General features: G+C 55.4%; 7 protein-coding genes across 7 annotated transcripts; 5 read left to right on the top strand and 2 right to left on the bottom strand.

Moving 5' to 3' along the window:
* Window positions 1–365: 365 nt before the first annotated feature.
* On the top strand, window positions 366–2,363 carry VTJ04DRAFT_647 (uncharacterized protein; the record flags this gene model as incomplete). Its single annotated transcript, XM_069364692.1, has 3 exons — window positions 366–1,086; window positions 1,249–1,513; window positions 1,592–2,363. 3 exons carry the CDS (start codon window positions 366–368, stop codon window positions 2,361–2,363), a joined length of 1,758 nt encoding a protein of 585 aa, XP_069223256.1.
* Window positions 2,364–3,247: 884 nt separating this feature from the next.
* On the bottom strand, window positions 3,248–5,513 carry VTJ04DRAFT_646 (uncharacterized protein; the record flags this gene model as incomplete). Its single annotated transcript, XM_069364681.1, has 2 exons — window positions 3,248–5,138; window positions 5,203–5,513. The coding sequence occupies 2 exons, from the start codon at window positions 5,511–5,513 to the stop codon at window positions 3,248–3,250; spliced, it is 2,202 nt and encodes a 733-aa protein (XP_069223255.1).
* A 933-nt stretch (window positions 5,514–6,446) lies between these two features.
* On the top strand, window positions 6,447–7,993 carry VTJ04DRAFT_645 (uncharacterized protein; the record flags this gene model as incomplete). Its single annotated transcript, XM_069364670.1, has 2 exons — window positions 6,447–6,565; window positions 6,625–7,993. 2 exons carry the CDS (start codon window positions 6,447–6,449, stop codon window positions 7,991–7,993), a joined length of 1,488 nt encoding a protein of 495 aa, XP_069223254.1.
* A 433-nt stretch (window positions 7,994–8,426) lies between these two features.
* VTJ04DRAFT_644 (uncharacterized protein) lies at window positions 8,427–10,370 on the top strand (the record flags this gene model as incomplete). Its single annotated transcript, XM_069364659.1, has 1 exon — window positions 8,427–10,370. The coding sequence occupies one exon, from the start codon at window positions 8,427–8,429 to the stop codon at window positions 10,368–10,370; it is 1,944 nt and encodes a 647-aa protein (XP_069223253.1).
* A 2,873-nt stretch (window positions 10,371–13,243) lies between these two features.
* VTJ04DRAFT_643 (uncharacterized protein) lies at window positions 13,244–15,496 on the top strand (the record flags this gene model as incomplete). The annotated part of the gene is made up of 7 exons (XM_069364648.1): window positions 13,244–13,500; window positions 13,562–13,634; window positions 13,703–13,870; window positions 13,947–14,042; window positions 14,110–14,762; window positions 14,822–14,995; window positions 15,136–15,496. The coding sequence occupies 7 exons, from the start codon at window positions 13,244–13,246 to the stop codon at window positions 15,494–15,496; spliced, it is 1,782 nt and encodes a 593-aa protein (XP_069223252.1).
* A 1,268-nt stretch (window positions 15,497–16,764) lies between these two features.
* On the top strand, window positions 16,765–17,165 carry VTJ04DRAFT_642 (uncharacterized protein; the record flags this gene model as incomplete). Its single annotated transcript, XM_069364637.1, has 2 exons — window positions 16,765–17,024; window positions 17,075–17,165. The coding sequence occupies 2 exons, from the start codon at window positions 16,765–16,767 to the stop codon at window positions 17,163–17,165; spliced, it is 351 nt and encodes a 116-aa protein (XP_069223251.1).
* Window positions 17,166–17,181: 16 nt separating this feature from the next.
* Window positions 17,182–19,569, bottom strand: VTJ04DRAFT_641 (uncharacterized protein; the record flags this gene model as incomplete). The annotated part of the gene is made up of 3 exons (XM_069364626.1): window positions 17,182–18,277; window positions 18,346–18,411; window positions 18,500–19,569. The coding sequence occupies 3 exons, from the start codon at window positions 19,567–19,569 to the stop codon at window positions 17,182–17,184; spliced, it is 2,232 nt and encodes a 743-aa protein (XP_069223250.1).
* Window positions 19,570–24,450: the final 4,881 nt, after the last annotated feature.

Below are 24,450 nucleotides of genomic sequence, written 5' to 3'. Positions count from 1 at the left end.
CACGTTCATCCCACCATGTTGGTGTGGGGCTCCTGCCGTCCTCAACCCTGGCAGCTTCACCGCCTACGTAATAGGGTTAGCGTGCCCACGGAACCCAGACACACGCATTCATCCGAACCAACCAAAACAACGAAACTTCAGCCAAGACCACGAAAAAAGGAAAGAGGACTCCTCTTCGTCGCGTCCCACTCACCCAGGCCCACCACGTTTAAAGTACGACCATCACACGCCCAGAACACGCCTTCCTCAAACGATGTCGAGTAAGTCGAGTTTTGTCGATTTTGTCACCATCATTGACCTCGTCGTCTTCAACGCTCGTTCCGCCATCGCAAACTTCGTCATCATCATCAAATCCGCCACCGACCATGGCGTACAGTTCACCGGATCCGGATTGCGACATCGATTCGCTTTTCGAGGAAGGGTCCCTTTGGGACGACATGGAGTCTCCTCCCCTCTCCACGGGAGCGATCGATTCCACGTCTCCTCCCGATTTTGATCATCACGAGCACACAGCCCAGCTGTCGTCGCTCAGCCGCCCCCAGGAGGCGGTTACTAACAATTTCGGGCTTACTTTTCCCGTCGTGCCCACCGAGCAGGTTCAGTCCAGCGAGCCGCCGGCCCTCACGATGCCGCAGCTCACACTACCGATTGTCCCTGAGCCTTCCGGGGCCTTTTCGGTGCCCCGGGACGGCCACACTTCGGGTGACAACGTGGTTAGTCTCCAGTCTTTTCACCACAGTGATGGCATCGCGGGACCCGTCTCGGACGGTCCCGGTCCAGATGACCAGATTGACGAGGCCGAGTTGGCCGATCTTTACGAAACTCTCGGCGAGGCAGTTCAAGTTGTTGACGCTGAAGCAGAAATGAGAGCGACGAGCGCTCCTCGGACAGTTTCCGCTCACCAGCCAGCTGCCCCAGCTGAGCTGGTGCTGAGCAATCGCTCTGGGAACGATGACGAGAGAGTCCTCGTTTCCAACATCCCGGGTTTCCGGTACGCCGGGTCGAAAACCCACCGCGGCAATTCGCTGCCGCAGAGGGTCGACACCCTCGAGGGCGCCATGGCGATCGTGCCCTACATGACTTTGCGTAAGTCTTTTGTTTTCTTTCTTGTTTTCTCTTTTTCCTTTCCTTCTTCTTTTCTTTCTTTCCTTCCTTTCTTCTTCTTTCCTTCTATTTTTTTCTTTCTCTCTTCTCTCTCTTCTCTTTTTGACTTTTTAGTTACAAGTAGGTGGCTAACCAGACACGCAGGCCGTGGAACCAAGCCCGAGGACATCTTCAGGTGGCTCGAGTTGACTCCTCTTGCGGGGAACATTCTTCGGGACGAGATCAAACTGTTCCTGAAGACGCCTTGGGCGCACCAGCTCGTCCACCACGACTCACGCGGGGACGATACCAAGAGGGTGCTCGTTACCCTCAGCTGGCGTCTGCTCGTTGACGAAGGACTTGGCCTGAAGTACTTTGGCCACAACCCTGGCTCGGCCCGCCAAAAGATTTGGCCGCAGGATTCAACCTTGTAAGATGCTTCCATTCACTTGCCCCTCTAGGTCCCATGAGTGCGAGCAAACGTGTCACTAACGGTCTGTATTTACAGTTTGCTGGCCACCTTTGCCCTCCAAGTCTATCGCGAGTACAGCAACAAGCGTTCGAACGACCCGAGACGGAATAAGCGACACGCCGAAAGAGCGGAGGTATCCTCTTCCAACAGCGGGACTCGGTCTCCGTCTGCCGCTGCGCCCTCGCCTGCCATGTCCGGCGGAACCGCTGAGGACCCAATTGTTATCGACGATTCGCCTTCGGACGTCTCCAACACTGCGGCCTCCGCTCTTGGTGCCGATAATTCTGCCAACGCCGCAGTCGATGCCCATCCAGCCGCATCCAGCAATGGCGCCGTCGCCTCTGGGAACGATATTTCGGCCCGAGTTGCAGTCGCTGCCCAGACAGCTGCCTCCAACGCTGCCGCCGCTTCTTCTGGTCCCAATATCTCGACCAGCGTCGCAGTCACTGCCCACACCGTGGTCTTCAACAAGGTTCGACTCGAGTTGCAATCTGCCGTGGACTTTTACCAGTTTCCGATTTTCAACATTGCGGTTCCTGAGGATGCGGAGATGAAATACCGCTTTTCGTTTCACTCCGTCCAACAACGCAACATCATGCAGCCGGCCGTCTTCCGCCATGCGGATCGATTCACCTTGTCCATGCTCGACCACAACCTCAGGGGGTGGGCTACCACGCCATCTTACGTGGCTCACACTCCTGTTGGAAGCGTCAAGATCGGCCAGCAAACGGACTGGGACCGCGCCGTTGCTATCATGTACGCCAAAGAGCCGACGGGAACGATGGATGTCGACGTTTACCTCTCCTGAACCGAACCAGAAGGGGACACTTTCGAGGGCAAGGGAAACGGTCATGGAAGTGACTCATGGCCCATTTGATGGTTTGGTATGAGATGTCTCGACGACATAGGGCATGGGAGTATGAGCGAAGTTGTGGGACTACGTTTTTGTTGTGGTTTGCTTTTCATGTGATTCGGCGATTCCTGGGGGTTTATGGAACGGTGAACGGATAGATGGATGGATGGTATTCGGTGGATGGAATAGTGTTCGGGGGTTCTTTTTCAAGGATTTCTTATATGAGATACCCAGGGAGCAAGGTCTACCCGACCAGCGACGGATTTCTAGAGGATTGTACCATTAGATGGGAGTTTCGGATGGTATACAAAAACGCGGATGTCTGAGTAAACCGTATGTTGACACGCACACATCACATTGTTCTCACTGCCTGTTTTCACCCAGGTACATTTTCCATGTGACAGGTTGGTTTACCTTCAAAGCCACCAGCCCTACACCCAGGTGATGACTTGCCTGGGCACAGATGAGATTGCTGTTTAGCAACGTAGGAAACCGTTTGTATGTTTATTCTACACTACCAACGACTCCGCGAATAACCCAATGTTTCCATCTCAACTTCGAACTCGAAAATCCCCGGACGCCCGACCGTAGAAACGCCCAGCAATGCTTTGTTGCGAAAGAACGGTTCCGTCCCAACCACCCAACGTCCCAAAAAGTCTGTCTATGTTCAAGACAACAAAGCGCGCGTCTCGCGTGTAGTTTCCCGAGTCCCAAGCCCCGAATCCAAACTCCCAAAGCATGATCAAGTCCAGCTCTCGCCAAGGCAATAAGACACAAACCCAAGCCCCAGAAACAACCTTGAGAGACCAAACCCAAAGCCAAACAAAAATAAACAACAATCACAACCGAATCCTGCCTTCCCTTCCACTACTACCACCACCGCCGCCGCCGCCGAACCATCTCCTAAAATCTACCCCGCCACCCTCAGGTTCAGCAGCCCTCGAACCGCTGCTACTACCGCCGCCACCACCACTACCGCCCATCCACTTGGGCTTGGTGATCCCCTGCCCAATGTCCTGCAACCACTTTGGCGCCTCGAACGTGTCGATGGTATTCCTGAAGCGGTGGCCGAACGAGTCGAAAAAGCTTTCGTCTTCGTCCTCGTCATCGAGCAGCGGCCTGCGTCTGGCTGAGGTGGTTGGTTGGCGGGGATATCTCTGCGCCGGAGCAGAGGTGCCGGCAGAAGGGGATGTCCCAAACGGGGTAGTGGGGCGGCGACTCCCCGACGGGCCAGCCGCAGCGCCCGACCCAGGAGTAGCAGCGCGTGGGATGGACAAGATGGGCGCCGCCCTCGACGTCGCTCCGGCGCCGGCGCCTGTCCGACGCGCGCGGATGGCGGCCGACGTGCCGTTGAGTTCGCGCTCGATGAGGTCTCTGCCCTCGCGCCACGAGCGGAGCGGGCCGGAGTTTTCGTCGTCCTCATCGTCGCCGTGGTCGAGGACATCCCAGCCGAAGCCGACGGCGCGGCGGACGCGGCCGTAGAGGCCGAACAGCGTGGCGCAGACGGGGAGGAGGATGAACGCCGGGAAAAGGTAGTCGAACCATTTTCCCAAGGGCGTCAGGTCGATGGACACGCCCAGGAAGCGGTAAAACACGGTGTCCTTGTAGACAGCGCCGAGGAAGGTCATGAAGTTGTACGTCAGTGGCACGCTGAGACGCGCGACCTGGCTGGCGTACCAGAAGGCGGATTCGGGAGCGGTGTTACGGCGGACGAGGGCGCGACCACGCCAGACCTTGACCTCAGTGATGGAAATGAGGGACGCGGCGCACATGTACAGCATCCACAGGGCGGCGATGACCTGTCCGGCGGCTCCGATTCGGCCCTTTTCGGTGACTTGGTGGTGGACGACGCTGTAGCGGATGATGGAAAGTTGGGGGAAGATGGACTTGATGATTTCGGACCAGACGATGCAGATGGACGCGAGTGAAAGGAGGACTGCCAGGCCCAGCTGGAGGGAAGGGACCAGGTGGTAATGGACGAGGTAGCGGGTGTAAGGGGTAAGGATGGTAATGCGGTCCCAGAAGCCGGCGGCGGAGGAGGCCTTGCCGAAATCCAGCTTCTTGGATGCTGCAGAGTCCAAAATGGCCTGGGTCCTCACGGCGTCTTCCAGCAAGCGGTTCCACTCGCTGACGTATCTGGCCCGGGCGTGCCTTGCTCTCACAAAGCGGCGGGTGAGCTCAGCCAGGTACTTTTCGGTGATGACGTTGGGCAGGGGGCTCCGGTCTCCTGTGCCCCTGACGACGCTGTCCCTGGCGGGCTGCGACTCCGGGAGATTGACCATATCAACCAGCTCTTCCACCCAGTCTTCAAACAAGCTGATACTTCCGCCCTTGCGTCGGCTCAGCTCGGCGACTTGTAGTTCGAGGTCCTCTAGGTCCATCTCTGCCTCGGTCATCTTCTCATAGGCTCTCGGGGCCTGCGCCTGGATCCGACGCAACCTTCCACTGATGTTTGCGCTGCGGAACAGACGGCGAGGGATGGAGACGAGGCCGTGGCCCATCAAGTAGATGACAAGGACGAGACCCCAGCAGTAGGCGAGGGCGATAATGGTGCTCTTGAGCGAGGTGGAAAAATGGCCGTAGGACCAAAGAACGTAAATAAACCCCAGGAAACCGGTGCCAAAGACGATGGCGTAGTACTGGGCATTCGCGCGAAGGGAGTCCATGAGCTTGGCTTTCGCATCGCGGTAACCAGAGTCAGAGTACTCGCCGAGGATAGGGAGAATGAACCTGGAAGCAGAGAATTAATTCATCAGGCCGGCAGGCGAACTGGGACACGCGAAGAAGGGCATACCAAGTCAGGGCAAAGGTAAGCCAGTAGTTTATCCTCCACGAGACCGTCAAGGCCCGTTCAGGCAACCAGATTCCCCTGGCGTCCACATCATCGACCGTGGCGCTCGACGCCAGGTCTATTGGCACCAAGAAGACCATGCTCGCGGGAAGCCATAGCGCAAAGAAGACGGGGACGAGAAGGTATGCGGGGGTGCTGCGAAGGGGGAGGAAGTGTCGCAGGATGAGGATGACGACGACGGAGATGCAGAGGAGAGCGACCACCGAGAAGACGACGGACGGCACGGATAACGGCGGAGCCGTTGATTCAATCATTGTGGGCAATGGCTTCGCATGACCGAGGGAAGATTATACGTGTGAGTCCCGGAAATCGATTTTGTTGATGTTTGGTGGACGTTCTACGGAACGGAATGGACTGGACAGAAGCCTGCTGTGGCTCGGCTTCAGGCTGGAGGCAACAATGGCGGTTGGCTGATGGTTGTGTTGACGCAGTTCCAACGTCGCGGGCCAAGATCCCTGTCCATGCAGAAGAGTGGGGCGTGTGCGGGGGCTCATTGCCGTTTTGGGTCCACCCGAAGCTCCCGCTCTCGGCAAAGGAGGGGATCGAGGGGAATGGGAAGCATGGATGCGTCATGGCTTCTGTGTCGACACAGGAAACAAATCACAGAGTTCCCGAGAAATACCTGGCTATATTGGAACTGCGCGGTGCAAACGACATATTCTGGAATCTGAATCGTGACCAGCATACGCCAAATAATGTATAAGTAGATATCGGCCTGTTCCGTACTATAGCGATTTTGACCCTGGACTGCGAAGTGAGATGCTCATATTGGATGATGATTGAGTCTGCGAAGGATGAATGGAGCTCTCGAGGGGAGTTCAAGCTTCGAGATCCACCTGAGCTGCATAGAGGTGCCCGTGGACCTGACCTTTAAGTCAGATAGACGGACCCTACCAAGTATGCCCAAGAATGCCCAGCCCGGCGTTATCGAGCAGGAGCCACCCCCACCTTGATCTCACTATCACATCTTTGTCCTTGTAACACAACCGCGCTGGACAGGATTTGGAGGAGACGGGAACCCAATGACCTATTTCTTACCGCACACCACGCGGACGTGGAAGCGGTTGACATCCGCCACCAACTCCATCCTCTCCAACTCGCGCCAGACAACCACAAGAGTTTGCCTGAGCATCCCCAGGTCACGAAGTTTTCACATCACATCCCGATTGAGACTTAACAACTCCACCATGGAAGTCCAACTCACTGCGCCGAACGGCAAAACTTGGACCCAGCCTCTGGGTCTCTTTATCAACAATGAGTTCGTGCCGAGCAGCAACGGCCAGAAGATCACCACCATCAACCCTACGTTTGTGCTTCCCATCCCCGCTCACTCGTGACCTGTAAGTGTGGCTGACCATCTCGCAGGACCGAAGAGGAGATTTGTTCCGTGTACGCCGCCACGGCGGAGGATGTTGACAAGGCGGTGGCTGCCGCTCGCAAGGCTTTCAAGGACCCCTCGTGGCGGAAGCTCTCTGGCACCGAGCGTGGCGCCCTGCTGAACAAGCTGGCCGATCTCATCGAGCAGCACCAAGAACTCATCGCCACTATTGAGACACTTGACAACGGCAAGCCATACTCGGCAGCTTTGAACGAAGACCTCGCCGACGTGATCAGCGTTTTCAGGTATTATGCGGGCTTTGCCGACAAGAACTTTGGCCAGGTGATTGATGCCGGACCGGACAAGTTCGCTTACACTGTGAAGGAGCCCATTGGCGTCTGCGGGCAGATCATCCCCTGGAACTACCCCATGGATATGGCTGCCTGGAAGCTCGGCCCGGCTCTCTGCTGCGGAAACACGGTGGTGCTCAAGCTCGCCGAACAAACGCCCCTGTCAATGCTGTACACGGCACAGCTGATCAAGGAGGCTGGCTTCCCGCCGGGCGTGGTGAACATCATCAACGGCCACGGCCGGGAGGCCGGCGCGGCCTTGGTGCAGCACCCCGACGTGGACAAGATCGCCTTCACTGGCAGCACTGCCACGGGCAAGGAAGTCATGAAGATGGCGGCCGGGACCATGAAGAATGTGACTCTCGAGACTGGTGGAAAGTCACCCCTCATCATCTTCGACGACGCCGACCTTGACCTTGCCGTCAAGTGGTCTCATATCGGCATTATGAGCAACCAAGGCCAGATCTGCACCGCCACGTCACGCATCCTGGTCCACGAAAAGATCTACGATCAATTCCTCACCAAATTCAAGGCCCAGGTTCAGTCCATCTCTGTCTTGGGCGACCCATTTGAGCCGTCTACATTCCAGGGCCCGCAGGTCACCAAGGCACAATACGAGCGGGTGCTCTCGTACATCCGCTCAGGACAGGAAGAAGGCGCGACCATTGCGCTGGGGGGGGAGCCGGCGCCGCAGAAGGGCAAAGGCTTCTTCGTGGCACCGACCGTGTTTACCAACGTGAAGCCGCACATGAAGATCTTCCGTGAGGAGATCTTTGGACCATGCGTCGCCGTTGTCGCGTTTAGCACGGAGGAGGAGGCCATCCAGCTGGCCAACGACACCACCTACGGCCTGGGCTCGGCCATCTTCACGCGGGATCTTGTGCGCGCCCACAGGGTTGCGCGGGAGATCGAGGCGGGCATGGTTTGGATCAACAGTAGCAATGACTCGGACTTTCGGATCCCGTTTGGCGGGGTGAAGCAGTCGGGCATTGGCAGAGAGTTGGGCGAGCCTGCGCTGGCGTCGTACTGCAACATCAAGGCGATTCACGTGAATATGGCGACGTAGATGGAGTGGTGAACAAGAAATTGTATGTAGTCCGGGACTGCTCCGTAAGACAGTGTCATGTCCGTCTGCCAGCGACACACAAACAAGACATGCAAGACGTCATTGTGCCAAGACCAGATGCGGACCGGTGGGTACAGAGCTTTGTGCGATCGTGCGTCTGATTGGTTATCTTGAAACCAAGACAGGGGCCCGCCGCAAAGAGCAAGGAGCCAGAACTCGAAAGTTGGCTCCAAGCCCGCACTTATCCGTATGCATGCTCGCAATCATCGGGCTTCAATCTCCAACCAAGACTGCCTGCGATCCGTTGTCTGGTGTGCTTCTACATACGCATAGATACAGACGCACCATAATTCTCTCTAATAAGTACTTGTCCGTTTCGATTCCTTAGGTCTTGCATATCTTATAGTTTACGGCACCCAAACATCTGCCTCCGATGACGCCCCCGATACCGTCGGCCGAGATCCGACTCTCGTATCCTCTCTACGCTCTCGACTTTGATCCTGAAGATCCAAACCGCCTGATTGTCGGCGGCGGCGGCGGTGTTGCGAAGAGCGGAGTTGGCAACAAGATCAGCGTCCTAGATACCTCCCACGCCGATGCCTTACAGGTCGTGTCCGAGATCAACCTGAGCCGCGATGAAGACAGCGTCAACTGCCTCGTCGCCGGTCCCCGGAGGAACAAGGACTCGATATTGGTCTACGCCGGCATCAACTCCTCCGAGGACGACGTGAAGAAGGGGAAGAATGAGCACTTCCGTGTCTTTGCCGCCGACCTTCCGTCCAAAGCCAGTGCCGAACCCAAGATTTCGGAGCTCTCCCGGTCCATGCTCTTCTCCACGAAAGACGCTGATGCATACCAAAGACTGCTGAGGATATCAGGGCGAGTCGGTGCTGTGGCCACGGGGACGATAGGACGGTCCAAAGATTCAGAGATTGCCGTCTTCGACCTCCCCGCGCCGTCCAGTAACAACCCCGCGCCAAAGCTCAGGGGCAAGGTGGAGCTGGTCAAGGAGGCGATGGATATGGACTTGCTGCAGATCTCGGACGACGAGCACCAGCTCGTCTACTGCGATTCCTATGATATCCACACCCTCGTCATCGGCAAGGAATCTATCGACGGACCACACTGTGTCTACACCATCCCTTTCGACGTCGGCGCGGGCGCCACCGACCGCCCGTCTTTCCGCTGCATCCGCTTCCTTAGTCCAACTTTCGTCCTGGCTGTCGCCAACCGACCAAAAGCCGGTGGTGTTGTGCTTTACGGCTTCCGACTCCCTAAGGTCGCCGATCTGGGTAAGGACGGAAAGGAGGGCAAATGCCGGCTCTCTCTCTCGACGCACCTCCCCAAAGGCATCGCGCGTGGCACGGGCCTGGCTGTGCGCAACCTCACGCCGCCCGCCGCTCCAGGAGCTCCCCAGCCAGACGCGCAGTTTGTCGTCGCCGTCATCGGTCAGGACAGCTCCATCACCCTGTACACTCTGGATCACCAATCCGTGGGGGAGGTGAACCTGATCGCCAACCTTTACCCCGTGACGACCCTCAAGGAGGTGCATTTAGGCCCAATCTCAGGCGTCGCATTCTCTCCCTTCATCCCTCCCGCTTCAGAAGAAGGACAAAGCACAAAACCGCAACATCTCAAGCTCGCGTCTATCGGCTCCATGGGCAACACCTGCGTCGTGCACCGGCTCCCTCTTAAATATCTCCCACCATCAATTTCTTCCACCTCTTCCAAAGGAAAAACAGCAACAGCAGCAGGAGGGCGGTACATCCTAGCCCTCAAATCCCGAAAACCCTCGCCAACCACCCTGCTCTTCGGCACCGCCATCCTCATCGCCATCATCGGCCTGCTGTTGCAGGGCTTTCTCGAAGTGAAGGGTATCTCCAAACCCGTCATCGGCGCCAGGAATCTCACTCCCGCAAAGTGGCACAACCCAGGAATTTACTACCACTCTGAGGGCCCGGGCACGGCCGTGGTTGTTACTTCAACCGCACCAAGCAGCTCGTCAGCCGCGGAGGGAAAGGTGGCGGTAGAAGACCTTGACGGCGTGCTGGCAGAGTACCTGGCCACTGCGGCCGCCGTCGGGGAAGACGGAGAGAAGGTGAAGGTTGTGCTCCGGCCAGTTGGAGGAGGCGAGGGAGGGGAGGACACGGAGGAGGAGGCGGTAGTGATCAAAGTCGAGGTGCCCAGCGAGGAGGAGCAAGCTACTCCTGCCAAGGGGTGGGAGGAGCTGTCGGCCAAACAGCGGGAGCTGTGGAAGAAGGCGTTGAAGAGGGCCGGGAAGTGGACGGAGGAGGTGGGCGAGGCGGTGTTTAAGGGGGTGCTGTTTGGGGAGATTGGCGGGGCGGTGGGAGGGGCGGTTAGGGAGATGGTTCGTTGAGTGGGGGGTAATAGAATGTATTTAATGCTTTGAGATGGGATTGAAGTGAAGGGAAGGGAAGGGTAGGCGGGCCTATTTTATGTATCAACTATCTTGCTTGTTGTGTCTTTGGCTTTCTCGGATGTTTAATGGGAGTATTCTGTCTGGTTTGATGAATGGATTGGACTGGTCTAGAGGGTTGGGTGGATTAGAAGTGACTTTGGCGACTCGAGGGTCGTTTTTAGTGTTTTCAATGACCTCTCAACTTTGCTCTTGCATTGCCTCTTCTCTTCCTCCGTGTCATTTGCCTTCGTTCATGGGCCAGCAGCAGGTGAAAACGGAACTCGAGTCAACCCAATCCCGAGCCTCCTCCTCCTCCATCTCAGACAACTACCGATCAACCCGGCTCGGACCGAACTGAGTCCGCGGAGGGCTGCAGGTATTGCGCGTGTACGAGGTGGAGTGATGACGACAGCAGCAACAGAACTTTTACATCGTCGGCCCGTCTGCGGTGTGCCCTTATCCCCGCAAGTCTTTTCCTAGTCCTAAGTGTCTGTTCAAGGTGCTGAGTGACTGAATGAAACCATCGATAATACCACGTTACCATGAGGTGGTGGTCGCTTCGCGGTTGTGCCACCACAGGCTCTCTCTTTCTGTGCCTTTGTATACCCGGCGCCGCTGACGGGATAGTTGGATTCTCTTCGGGGAGTTTTTCTGGCGTAGGAAAGCGTGCTACAGCAACAGATGGAGTGCAAGATAGGCTCAGGGATTAGGATGGGCGGGATGGATGCAACATGTACCAGCTGCTTGTTAAACTCTCATCACACCTTGCTCATCTCGTACATACCTTACCTACCTAGTTGGTTCGGCAGCTTTCGGCACAAGCATACAATAGACAACAGAGTAGGTACAGTTGATGTCCTGTTCGGACTGGTGTAGTATTTTACTGCCAGTCTGTGGTATCTCTCCTTTTGCCAGGCATTCCACCAGCATAGCTTGTCACCGGTTCCCTTTTTACCCGGGGAGCTGAACTCGCTTCCACCCAGAGGTTGTCGCATCCCTCGGTTTGGTCCCAGCAGATTGGTGAGGATATTACCTCCAACCAGCCCAAGTACCAAATCCAAGAAAGGATCCTCCCGTCCCGTGCCTTGGCCGGTCTTGGGTGCGTTGCTTGGTGTGTTTCTTGGTGGATGGTTTGTTTCTTGGTCTTTTCTTGGTGTTTCTCGATTTAGCACCTCGTGGCGGTACAACTCAGACGGGACCAGAAGTGGAGGAACGCCGGGAGGACGAAAGGATAGCTGCAGGAGCGGGATATCCCCGCCCTCCTCCCTTGACGCCTTGGCTTGTACATACATACAGAGGTTCCGACGTCCCCAGTTGGAGGTGTGGTACTAGAAGCCCCTGCGGGGTGTTAGTTGTCTCATAAGGCGACGACTAGGCTGTGTCCAAGGAGTGGTGCCTGAGTGGGCTAGGTTTGTACGACGCGATTTGGCTGGATATGGATCTTCGTTAAGGTGATGGCTTCACTTGAAGTGTCTTGGGACATGGTGATTGTGGAAAGGAATATACTCGAAGCAGAACTGGCATTGGCGAAATGGATAGAGTTAGTTACTTGCATGGTCCTGTGTTTCAGGAGAATCTCATTCCATTCCTCTGGGAGTATGGGCATGGACATCTTCAACTTCCCCTGGGACCCCTAGAGAGGTTCTCAACATACAGGGCAGTACCTAGATCATAGAGTCATACGTCCCTTAGTCATTTAGGTGCCTTCCAGTGTGATGCGTATCATGAGATCTTCGTTGTCTCCATGTTACCACCTTCGAGTGCATCTCAAAGCTACGACATGTTGTGAACCCCCAAACCACTTTCCGGACCGCAACACGAACATATGCACTCCTCCATCCAACCTTCTGGAAGTTCGGTTCAACCTTCGAACCTGGAAGTCTCTTCGTGGTATGGTATGTGCTGCTACTATACTCTGCTGGAGGGTTCCGTCACTCCGCGTCCATCCGCCTGTTCCACTGCAACCGTCGTTGCCGCGGGCTTCAGCCCGACTTCAGCCGGAATTGAATGTCATCATTCGGCGCGCCGCTTCTCTCGCCTTTTCCAAGGTAACAACATATTCTGCCGCGTCATCTCTCTAATGGCCAAAGTTAACATTGCATTTTCCAGAAGCAACATTACCAATGTTTAATGGAGTTCTCCAAAGTCAACGCGCTGTCATTTGGAGACGCTGTCGCCGTCATAAAGCCTCCATTTCTTCATCGTGATGGCCAGTGCCTATCTGACATAGAGTACCACTTCGTCGAGGCTTTGACGACAGGTCAGACCATCTCTCCAGTTGTAATCTAAACATAGGTACATACATATCATTCCACCATCTGCAGGAGCCTCGTGTCGAGTAACCGAAGGAGCTGGTCGGAGAATATGCAGCTCCCTATGCTGGCCTCATATACACGATCATGCTCGCGAGAAGCACACTGCAGCTCTTAGAAACCAGCCCTTCCCTCGCTCTCGCGAACTGCGCCCCTGAAACTTGGTTCGTCGCTGCAAGTTGAAGTGACCTGCGTGGAAGTCTGGTCGGGAGTAATATATGTGCCACCCCACGCAACCAAGAGAATGCAGCCGGTTCCGGGAAACGAGCCTCTGCCGTATGCAAGTATACTTACCCGGATTGAGCTCGTTTTCCTATGTTAACCCACCCTCTCCTTGCCTCGGACACTTCTTCACTGCACGTCCGAAAGGTCAGGATACTTCATGGTGCTTCGGCATTCATCAATATTTTGACTGGGTCCTCGTCCGTCACTGACGTCGAGCTTCACAGACTTGCCTAGGCCAGTCTTGTACTTGTGCTGTTGTTGAAATCGACTCGGAACGCACGCCTTCTTACCGTGATGAAGTTGTCAATTCCTCTCCTTGCGGCCTGGGTCGGCCTTATCTGGGCCCACGAAGACCATGGCTTTCATCTTCCCAAGATCCTGGGAGGGAAAAGGGCCATCGAACATCTCCAGGCCCAGGCAAAGGAATTGCAGGCACAAGCGGTTAAACGCCAACACAAGCCGTCATGTCGTGAGCGTCGGCAATCCGCGGGGACTCGCTGCGGGCCAGGATACGGGAGCTGCGCAGCAGGACTCTGCTGTTCCGCAGAAGGGTGAGTCTCCTCGACGTCCAAGATATATAGGTGGAAGAGATGACTGACGTGGGTTCTATAGGTGGTGTGGATCAGGCATTGAATACTGCCAGGCCCCTGACTGCCAGCTCAACTATGCGGCTGCCTGCGACGGGGTATGTGTGCATCTTGCCTCTCGCCGACTCGGACACTCGGGGAGGCTTTCTGCTAACAGGAACCATAGAACAAGAAGCCCAGCGGCCCAGATACGTCGGGTGTGGCGCGCCCAAAGGTTGGAAATGTGCCCTATGGAGGAGCGGGCATCTACCGTTGCACAAACCCAGGACATATTGCCATCACCTTTGATGATGGGCCATACCTGTACACCAACGACCTTCTGGACATCCTAAAGGTTTGTGGTGGCTCTTAGATCTGGATTTCCAATTTTTACGTAGTTAAGGGCTGCTGACTTGTATTCTTACTTCTAGGGTTATGATGCAAAAGCCACATTCTTCATCAACGGGAATAATAAAGGAAAGGGGATGATCAACGACCCGTCGACCCCTTATCCTGCCATCCTTCGAGTAATGCTCCAGTGGCCTCCTCCGTCCCATCGGCAGAAGATGATGGATGAGCTAACAGCAAACCCAGAGGATGCACGCCGATGGCCACCAGATTGCCAGCCATACCTGGTCTCACCAAAACGCCAGCCAGCTGAGCAACGAGCAATTCCGGAACCAAATCATCTGGAACGAAATTGCCATCAACTCTGTCCTCGGCTTCTTCCCCACCTACATGCGTCCGCCCTTTTCCATCTGCCCCAGTAACTGCCAAACCATCCTCTCCGAACTCGGCTACCACATCATCTACTTCAATCTCGACACCGAGGGATACGTCTACGCCCCGGACAACAACATCCAAGGCAGCAAGGACATCTTCACCAGTGCCATCTCCCGCGCCAACCCAAGCCGCGACAGCTACCTGCACATCGAGCACGACATCCACTACCTGGTCGTCTACGAGCTGGTCGACCATATGCTCTCCACCCTCTCCCGGGCCGGCTTCCGCGCCGTCACCGTGGGCGAATGTCTCGGCGACCCGCCCAGCAACTGGTACCGCGCCGGCCCCGGCGGCGGGTCGACCAACCCAGGCCCGTCCGTCTCCATCAGCACCGACGGGACCTGCGGTAGCGGCGTGACGTGCGCCGGCTCGGCCTTTGGCGGGTGCTGCTCCGTCTACGGCTGGTGCGGGACGAGTGAGGCGCATTGTTCGGCGGCGAACGGGTGCCAGCCGCAATGGGGGAGGTGTGACGGAGGTGAGGATCCCCCCTCTGGCGATAGCAGCTCGGGCTCATCCTCAACAGAGAATATTACCAGCGCGTCAACAACGTTGAGCACCATTTCGACGAGGGTGACTGCTCTGCCGCCGTTGTCTTCGTCGTCGTCGTCGTCGTCGTCGACGTCTTCGCCGTCATCGTCTTCGACCTCGACAAAGACAACGCCGTCGAGTATTACGACGAGGGTAACTTCGTTGCCGGGTAAGTGACATCCCTCTTGACCACCGGTCCCATCTGTTCTATGAGATATATATGAGTATACATTATATATTAGCATTTTTTTTACCCAATCACCCTCCCCTCTGAAACATCTTCCTCTTCTTAAACTAACTCGACGACAGTCACATCCACCACACTCACCACCTCAACGACAGCAAGAACAACATCAACAACAAGCACTACTTCATCATCATCATCATCATCATCATCATCATCATCATCAACAACAACAACAACAACATCAACAACAACGACGACAACGACTACAACCACCGCGCAACCCCCTACCTCCACCGAAACCACAATCAGTCAGGACGGACAATGCGGCCCCAACACCCGGCAAACCTGCCGCTACTCCTCCTTCGGCGACTGCTGCGGGTCCGACAACAGATGCACATCCAACCTCTTTTCTTGCCTGCCCATGTTTGGGTGTCAGCCCGAGTGGGGAACTTGCGCGCTTTGTTTTGGGTGCTGAGGTGCTGAAGCAGGTCAAACAAGCAGGAGAGGTACGTAAATTAGTACATGTATGGGAGGTAGGTAGGTAGGTGGTTGGTGGTGATTTACGATGAATATGGATCTGTGAATGTATTTAGAGGGACGGATGATGTTGTTGGAGATAGGATGTGTTCTCGTGATACAACTTGGAACTTGGAAAGTCTACGAGTAATAAGGTGAGAAAGGATACTTGGGCATAGGCGGAGAAGGGTTGATGGGTAGATAGGTTTGCTATTCTGTGTTGTACAATTCACGTTCATGATTTTGCTCCGATGCTTCCGTCATAATATCATTGTGGCTGAACATTTTCAGATCTTCTCATGCGCGGTCTGTCGAAGACAGACGAGTATGGAGTCCTTATCTGCCAGTCTCTTCGATACCATAGTCTTGTCTTCAAAATAAAACATATATATATAAATAAGTTTAAAAATATTAAACTCAACGAAAACAAGGTGTACCAATATAACGATTGTTGACCTTACGAGTATGAGTCCATCTGTTGCTTCTTACCTCTCATGGCATCATCACCGATATCCACCATCCTGAACGGACGAGCAACAGGTCAACCTGCACAAAACCTGAGCGAGCGAGTCCGAGTCGGAAAAACACGTCCATCCGAGGTGACACAACCTTCGCCCCGCCAACCCTCCCTCCAGCACACAAGGACAGCGGAGCAATACAACCAGCGCCGCCTTGAGTCAATCAACCTCCAAACCCCGAGCTTGTGTAACAGCAGCATAAGCGACCCAATGGGAGGAGATTGGTTACACAAACCACCAACCAACAGGTTACACGAAAAGCACAGCCTCAATTGACAACCAACAACTACTTATACAGATACTAGCTCATGCAACTCTCACAAAGTATTTGTTCCATTCAGTCCGTCCTCATGCAGGAGAGCGGAGTGAGAAAGAGAGAAGGGGATGTCCAGGGCGGTGGCCCAATTCCCTGTGGAGACAACCCGAGCCTTTCCGGATTCATTCTCTCAACCGGGCCAGAAGCCTCCAGAGCCTCATAGTTTATGTTGCCCAAGCAGATTCAAGCCCACAAGATCAAGCAAGGAGGAAGGACCTAGTCCTACGTACGGGCGTAAAGAAAGAAACCAGAATCTATACAATCTTCACTTCCACTGAAACAAGTCTCACGGTCCCTAGGTGCTAGATCAAGTAGCGAACCAAGACTTGATGCATTAATTCTCCGCTTATTCGGGGTGATGATAATCATCCATTATGCAGTCTCCCACATAGCCCAGTTGTATGTTGTGCTCCATTCACATCCATAATATCCCATGTCCACAGCCACCCATCCATCCCTTTCTTCATGTCATCCCAAGCCAATATTGTCATCATCATGTTCGTCATCCACCACTGCCTCCAAGCTGTGGTTCTGCCCGTGCGTACAACACGACGTACTGTAATGAGTATCTAAACAAAAAGAGACAAAAGCCGGCCAACCAAACCAAACACCCAACTAAACCAAACCAAGAGAACAAGGTAGCCACCCAGATCCCTTCTATGTTACAACTGAGATGTAAAAAAGTGCCTCGTCTAACCTGGACGAAACCAGCGTCGTGGGTAAGGAAGCCACCCTCAAAAATTGGAGTGATGGAAGAGGAGATCTGTCTATCCCCTGTATCACCTGCAAAAATGATGCGTAAATGGCCCAACATGGACCTAATCCGTCTGCGAGGTCTCAAAAGGAAACCCATGCGTCGACGGACGAATCTGGTCTTGGTAAAAAATACCATACGACGGATCAGCATAGTCAATGTCCTGGTCTGCGTAGAACCCCGGCTGGCTGCCGCCATGTTCCAGCGACAGAGGCCCAACCTCCTTCCTTTCTCCCTCGACTGGTGCTGGCGCATGAGATGAGGGCAGGGAGTTCAGCGGACCCTCCGTCGTGGCTGCCGCGTCCACCATTGTGACATTTTGCTCTTTACCAAGCATGATGGTACCCAGACTGCCGCGCCTCTGCTCCGTGCCATAGCCCGAGTCAGCGATGGACGGAAGGGGGGCAGCCTTTGCCTGCACGAAACCGTGGCTGCTGGCGTGGTTGCTGCCTGGGACGTCTGGGTAGTTGGATAGCTGAGTTGGTGGGCTGGGCGGAACGCGGTGGATGGTCGGGAGCGACGATGTCGTTACAGCAGAAGGACCGACTTTGTCCATCTCGGACATGAAAGCAAGGACGTCCACGTCGGTGGGCTGCGAGCCCATGTGCTGGAGGAGGCCGTCCTGGTCCGACTGCGGGGTCTTGAGATTCTCGCGGAACATCTGCCGGATCCGGAGGGCTTCGGCCATGCGCTGGAGTTGCTGGCGCAAGGCTTCGCGCTCCTTCTCAACCCTGGCGAGCTCGTCGGCAGGGACCAGGCGCACTGCGCCTTCCTGTAAGCCATTCACGAGTCCCGGGACCGTCAGTGCGGCCTGGGTGGTGGGCGTAATGCAGTCGGCATTCTGGGCGACCTGATGCTCGGGCTCACAAAGGTCCATCTCGGTGGACGCGAGGTCGGCTCCGTAAGCGTCATTGTGAGTCGAATCGGACAGGGGAGTAAAGCTTTCGTAGAGGACGCGCCACTTCTCCCGCTTCCCCTTAGACACCTTCTGGCAGGGCAAGGCCACGTGTGACTCAAACGTAGAACGGTCATGAAACGACTGCCAGCATGTCCGGCACACACCAACCCGCGGATGCTGAAAATTGGGATCCTCAATGTCGAACGACGAGATGTACCGCTCGGTCACCTTGAGGCGATGGGCCGGTCGGCTGAGGTGCCGCCTATCGAATTGCTGCGTCAGCAACGAGCACGTTATGGAGGGGTTGAGGGGTGGGGGGAAGGTGCTAACACTAAAGTCGAGATCTCTCGGTGAACAGTGTGGCAGGGCGAGTACCGGTCATTGCGACTCTTGTCACTGATCCAACGCTCGGTCAGCAAGGCTCGGAGAGAGGGAAGGGGGGTGTGGCTGTGGGCTTGGCGTGCCCGGAAATGCGTTCACTCACTATATCTCTGGGTGAGCATATCGGAAAATGTCGGGCATGCTCGTGTCGGTGAAGTCCTTGGCGGGGTTGGGCTTGAGCCTTTTCTTCGAGGACCAACACTCCTCGGCGCCGCCGCTCTCGGCACGTTTAGATGGCCCATGGACCATGTACGGGTGAGGCGCTCCTCCATAACCTGCACCCTTCATGTCGGGCGATGTCGAACCGGGATCCTGCTTTGGCGCCACGAATGTGTCGTCCATGGCCTCGTATTTGGTGGACGCAGGAACGTAATTATCGAAGGACAGAACTGGAGATTCCACCTTCACCGAAACCTGCGCACTCTGCCCGCAAAGACCAGGCTGGGCGTATTGCCCAGCGCCATGAAACCCATACGCTGAGAGTGCAGGGTCGATATCACCACCCTCCGCGCCAGTCTGGGGGTCTTGATGCCCCTGGGCTGGTTTCATGTAGTGGGTGAGCACCTCAAGAAGTGTCTCGTTCTTCCGCATCCGGGTCGCCGGTGATGTCCAGGGAACGTAGGGGGCCGGAGTGTGGTGCGGCTCGGAATAGTAGTAAGAAGTGTCGTCCTCACCGATGGCGTCCGCCTCACCATCGTAGAGCACAAAATCCTCGGGCAGCTGGTGGGAATCTGGAGAGGTCGGCTCGACAGAGGCGTTGTTCCCGCTCGTCGTCGCGTCTTCATCGAGGGCGTCCTTCGTCTGTGGCGCAGTCCGTTTCCCCTTGCTCTTGCTCCTGACATAATTCCAGTCATGAGCTTTCTCCATGTGCTGCTTGCAGTTCGACTCTCGCTTCGACCAGTACGGGCACGGTGGGAACAAACACCGGAACGTGCGTGGCGTCGCCGAGTGCTTGTCGTTGTAGTGCCTCTCCAACTCCTTGGCGGTAGGCCAACCGCGGGTGTTGTACTTGCACCCTGGCTCCTTGCACTTGTATGGCCGGGTGTGAGACTTTGCGTGTTTGTTCAGGTCACAGAGACGGGCAAACGACTTGGGGCAGTTGGGGCAGGCGTGAGCCCCCGCCCCCGTCGTTGCCGGCGCCGGCATGCCCGCGTCGGTTTCGTATGACATCATGGGTATCGTGGTACGCGAGGTGTTGAAAGGTGATGCCAGAGATGCTTGGAAACTTGACAGAGAGGGTCTGAACAATGTTGAGCGACGTTCACGGACCCAAGTCGAAGGTTCGGTCGAAAGAAGACAGGATGAGAAGAGGGACCTGGGGAAGGGTGATCCGTCCTTATGACCTCGGGAGGGAGGATCCGACAAGCAAGGGCGGCTCAAGCTGGGGCGGGGTAGCCGATGAAAAGAAGCGGAGGCGGGAGAAAAGGTGGGTGGTTGTTGATGACGGGTCAGGGGGGCATACAGGCTCGGAGGAGGGGCCGAAACCTGGGTGAGCAACCAAGGCGACAAGGCCTCAAGGGACTTTGTATCTAAGCCGACGGAGACATGGTTGATGCCAAGTTGTCCCCACAAAGAAAGATGAGTCGTGTCCAAATGACGAGGCGTAGGTCTGAAGGAAGCGAAGCTTCAAGGAGACCAGGACCGGGCCAGGCAGCGACAGGGTGGTCGGGACATTTTATACGTGATGTCCTTGTGTGCCTGTGTTGCCTGGGGGTTGTGTTCCGTCGAGTCACCCTCAGCCTTGCGCAAGCTGCAGGTCTAAGTGGACGGTTGCAGTGCGGGAGGACTGGAGAGATGCAGAGGTGCAGCCAACGGCAGATGCGAATTGCTTGGGGCACACTCTGGGACCACCACGCCCAGTCTGACTGGTGGCTCCGTAGGGCTTTCCTGCAGCAATCTAGCGTCTCGGATGGAGTACGTACCTGCTGTACTACTATCCTCCTCCCGCATCTGCGGCTCCCTCGGACTGCACACCTGTGCGAAAACTCTTCTGGGGGTTTCTCGACATGTCGACCATTGTTTGACGCCAGCAGGTGTGTGTGGAACTGACAGCAAACAAAGCAAAGAAGAAAGGGCGTGCAGATGCAGCGTGGCCTGTTTCAATTCTGGATGCAAGAGTTCGGCGTAATCTCTCAATTCGTGATTGTTGATGTCGTCGGCATCGTCGTTGATCTCGTCACGACTCCAAGATCGATGACTCTTCAACGTCCCCATTTGGAAACTGGGCTGAAGAATGACTGCATCAATGACGACTGCGCATTCCTTGACCAGACTCTCGGCGGCCGCCTTACCGGGGTCTTGGCTCCACCCCCCCGCTCTCCTTAGGCCTGGACCGAAGCCACACAGCTCCACCTTTCGAGTCCTGAGCCCCACAGATTGCCACGGCACGGGCCAATCTCTCGCCGTCCTCAGAAAATTGGCCAATCACAGCGCGGCTGATTAAGCTTGAATTGGCCCGCCTGCCCTCCGGCGTGACGACTGAGGCGGGCGGTCGACCACCTGCAACGGCCGGTTCGGGTTCCAGGTTGTCGTCATCCATCCATCCACTTGGACCAGCTCGTCCTCATCTTTTCGTCCTGCCCGCCGCCCCTAAAGCGAACGATATGCCATGCAGATGGCGTTTGGCTTGAGTCTCCACGATGGATCTGCTGGTTCGGCTTGGCCAGGTTCTCCACGATAAGGTATCGATATGGAGCAAGTCCTACAGGGTACGTACCGCACCTGATAGCGGATTCGGGTGCTGCATCCATGGGTTGATTGACTCAACGCTCTTGGCGGAAACGCCCAGCGACATCCAGGGGCAGTGTTTGCGTGTGCTCCCCCCCTCCACAGCTAAGCACTAAGTCCAACTAATTCTGGACAGCTACGTGTGCAGCTTGCGCATGTCGTCAAGTCCGCTCATCCGTCACATCATATTGTGAAAAAGCGTGCAGTTTGCGGGAGAAAGAGGCGGAAAAGCAAGTTGCGTTGGGCCGTCATGTCAAGCTCAAGCTTGCCGATTTGGATCCATTCCCGGCCAGCCACAGCCCCTCCAAGCGGCCGATCCATGCTCCAGCGAGGCGGGCTGTGTTTGCGCGGGGTGAGGCCCACAGCCGCCCAGCCCGAGAGGACGGCTCGACATACTGGACTCCCATGACGGCTCGCCGGTGAGTGGCCAGCCAAGGAGTCTGTACCGGCCAACTTGTCAGCCGGCCGAAATGCCTCATGCAGAATATGGTTCCGTATCTTCTCGTGTTCTCCGTCAGTACTTACATACATGCTTGATTTGTAGGACTATTTGCCGAGAGAAGCGCTGCATGTTCCTTAAGCGATCACTCCGTATTCTGTGCTCAATTTGATCCGCCGATTCGTTCTTGTTCTTGGTTTGTGCCTTTTTCCTCTTTATTTCTGGCGCTTGTGAGTTTCTGTCAAGATTGGACCGCAAGCACAAGCACGTAACACAAGCTCGCGCGGTAGCGGCGCGGTGCCGGCAAACTCATCGGCGTCGTCGGGCGGCGGCCTTCCCAATCCGGTCGCCCGTACCTGAGCCGGTCCCGGCGACACAAGACCACCGAGAACCGTGTGAACTCCACTTTCAAACTCAACGCTCTATACCTAAAGTCAAGGATTGTCTCGATACTCAACAACATGGTGTTTCCGTTTGGCTCGCCGTTGAACAGTAAAGCATACTTGATGCCCAAAATCTTGCGCATCCAAATATACACCGTACCACCATGGCCGGGTACATTGGTGCTTCTTCTATTCGGCCTAACACCATGTTGCGACACCAGGCGACTCAACGTTGCTAATATTGGCGCATTTGGCAACAAGTGTATCACATCTGACTTCGTTGACACCCAGCCCCTAAACAACCTCACACATAGACCATAGATACTTTGGAGGGATAATCATGACGACTGGCAACAACCACCAGATCCAAGGCCAAGAAATCAGTACGAAGATAGAGAATCGTGACGTGCGAACCTACATTGAGGGGCGGACGCGAGGGCCTGCGCTGGCTCTGGGACTCCCCTTTCCGTTCACCATCTCAAGTCAAATAGACACAGGTAGCGAAGAGTAACATCAATTGAAACCAAGCCCTAAAAAGCGACTCTATTCCATTCTGACTTAGACAAGTACCCGGGGTACCGAAGTGCACAGGTAGACCAGATAGCTAGGAGGTTCGCCCTTCGATCTTGATCTGTCTCTGTTCCTCGCCCAACCCCTTCTGTCTCGTTCGGTGTTAACCATTCTCTCTCGCTTCTGGAAAAAGAGAAATATCAGTAACCGATATTGAGACGATGCATCGAGCCTCCAGCTTAATTCTTACGTTCGCCCATGGCAGGATATGTGCTTGCCTCTCACGGCGGGGCGCAGAAGGGGGTCGGGTATCCGGCCGGCCATGCACACGCGCCCGGGCTGCAGGTAGCAGCAATTCGCCATTTGTGCTGGACATCGCACACAATGACATATCTCACTTGCCAATCGCAAGTATACGTCCCAGGAGTTGCGCAGTAACCACCGACTTCTCGAGCGGTTGTCAGGCCGGCAGCCGCGAGGAGAGTGATGGCGATCGTGAAGGCTGAGGGGACCATTTTATTGTCGCTTGCCCTGGTGTTGCCTTGCGAGATAGATTCTCAAAGTAAGCGGGAAGATTGGGGAAGTCCACTCGAGAGGATAATCGATTTGACCTCGACTCGACACATGGGAGAAGATGAAAGAGAACACCTGCGAGAATGTTGGCTTATATAGTGTTGAGTGCTTTCCTGCCTCTCTGTTTTTGGATTGCCATCTCCGCTTTGTTCGGCCGTCCTCATCTGCACGCAGAGAAGTGACCTCCAATACTTCGCGCAAACCCTCTTTCATGCTATTATTGAATGTCCGAACACAAATAAAATGTAGTCTTTTCCACCAGTCGAGGCTGACAGAGCCGTGGTGGTAAGACGTTTATTGTTCCTGTGAGGCAGTATAAGCCATTTCCGATAGAACCGCCCCCAAAGGCCCCCAACACGGTACGCAAGATGCTTCATGATAACGCCACTGAGCTTTTTATGTGTTGGAAGTCATGAGACGCAACTAAGGGTTGGTGGGGTCAAGTAAGGCTAAGTAGCAGAAACGGTAGTCCTTCAATCTAGACTGGAGCTGTGGGTGACTGGTTGTCGATACAATGAGCCGTGAGGTGGAGTGGACCTGAGGAGACTTCTCTTCGATGACTGTTAGGATAGGCTGAGCGGGAACACCGACACACACCGGCCGACAAAATATCAGGTCGTACACATTGTCTGGCGAGAGGATGTTAAAATATATAGAGATTGAGCAAGCTGCTGCTGCGTTGTTACTTATAGGTGGGCAGACGTCGCCAGGCACCGGGCATTCCGGCACGGCCGATGGCTTGGCAGGGCCCACTTGGGGGGCTTGCTCCGGCCCGGGCCGGCACCGAAGGGGTGGGTCACGGTAAGGCCCCGGGGTTCCGAAGGCCGACGGAGCGGTGGAGGGCCTTCGTCGGAGGATAGCCTCGGGTATCCGCCCTTGGCTGCACCGTCAAAATTATTAACAACCAAGCCAGCAAATGAATCTTCTCAGTTCATCTTCTCAACACCAAACAACGAAAACAGCGAGGTGGGAACGAAGCAGGTTCAATTGAAGCTCTGAGCACTCGGACAATGCAAGATTTGTAGGACGAAGATGAGAGGTAAGCCTCTGAAGTAGCCAAAAGATGATTTCTTCAGACATTGGTTATTGCCCAACCAAAGTCTTTCATATCCGTTCCCATTCAAGGCCTCGGCCATATATCAGAGAGGTATATTTTCCCAACAATGAGAGATGCAAATCCCGAGCTATAGACACCTGAAATACCCCTTGATTTGCCTTCGGTGCCCACCAATATCTCTCGTCCCTGAAAGAGCCCCGTCAGTGAACCAACCCAAGATGATCTGCCAAAGCTGCAACATCCTGATCTTTACTTACCCTTCGTCGATAACGGATTTACTCGCTCATTTCTTGCCGCTAAAGTCGCACCAGGGCGTCGGGTATCCGGCCGGGAACACACACCACCCCGGCCGGCACGGGTTAGAG

The sequence above is a fragment of the Mycothermus thermophilus genome (genome assembly GCF_041956435.1).
Source record: "Mycothermus thermophilus strain CBS 625.91 unplaced genomic scaffold VTJ04scaffold_1, whole genome shotgun sequence".
Taxonomy (NCBI): domain Eukaryota; kingdom Fungi; phylum Ascomycota; class Sordariomycetes; order Sordariales; family Chaetomiaceae; genus Mycothermus; species Mycothermus thermophilus.
Note: the sequence above shows the minus strand (reverse complement) of the source record. Positions and strands in the feature narration are given on the sequence as shown.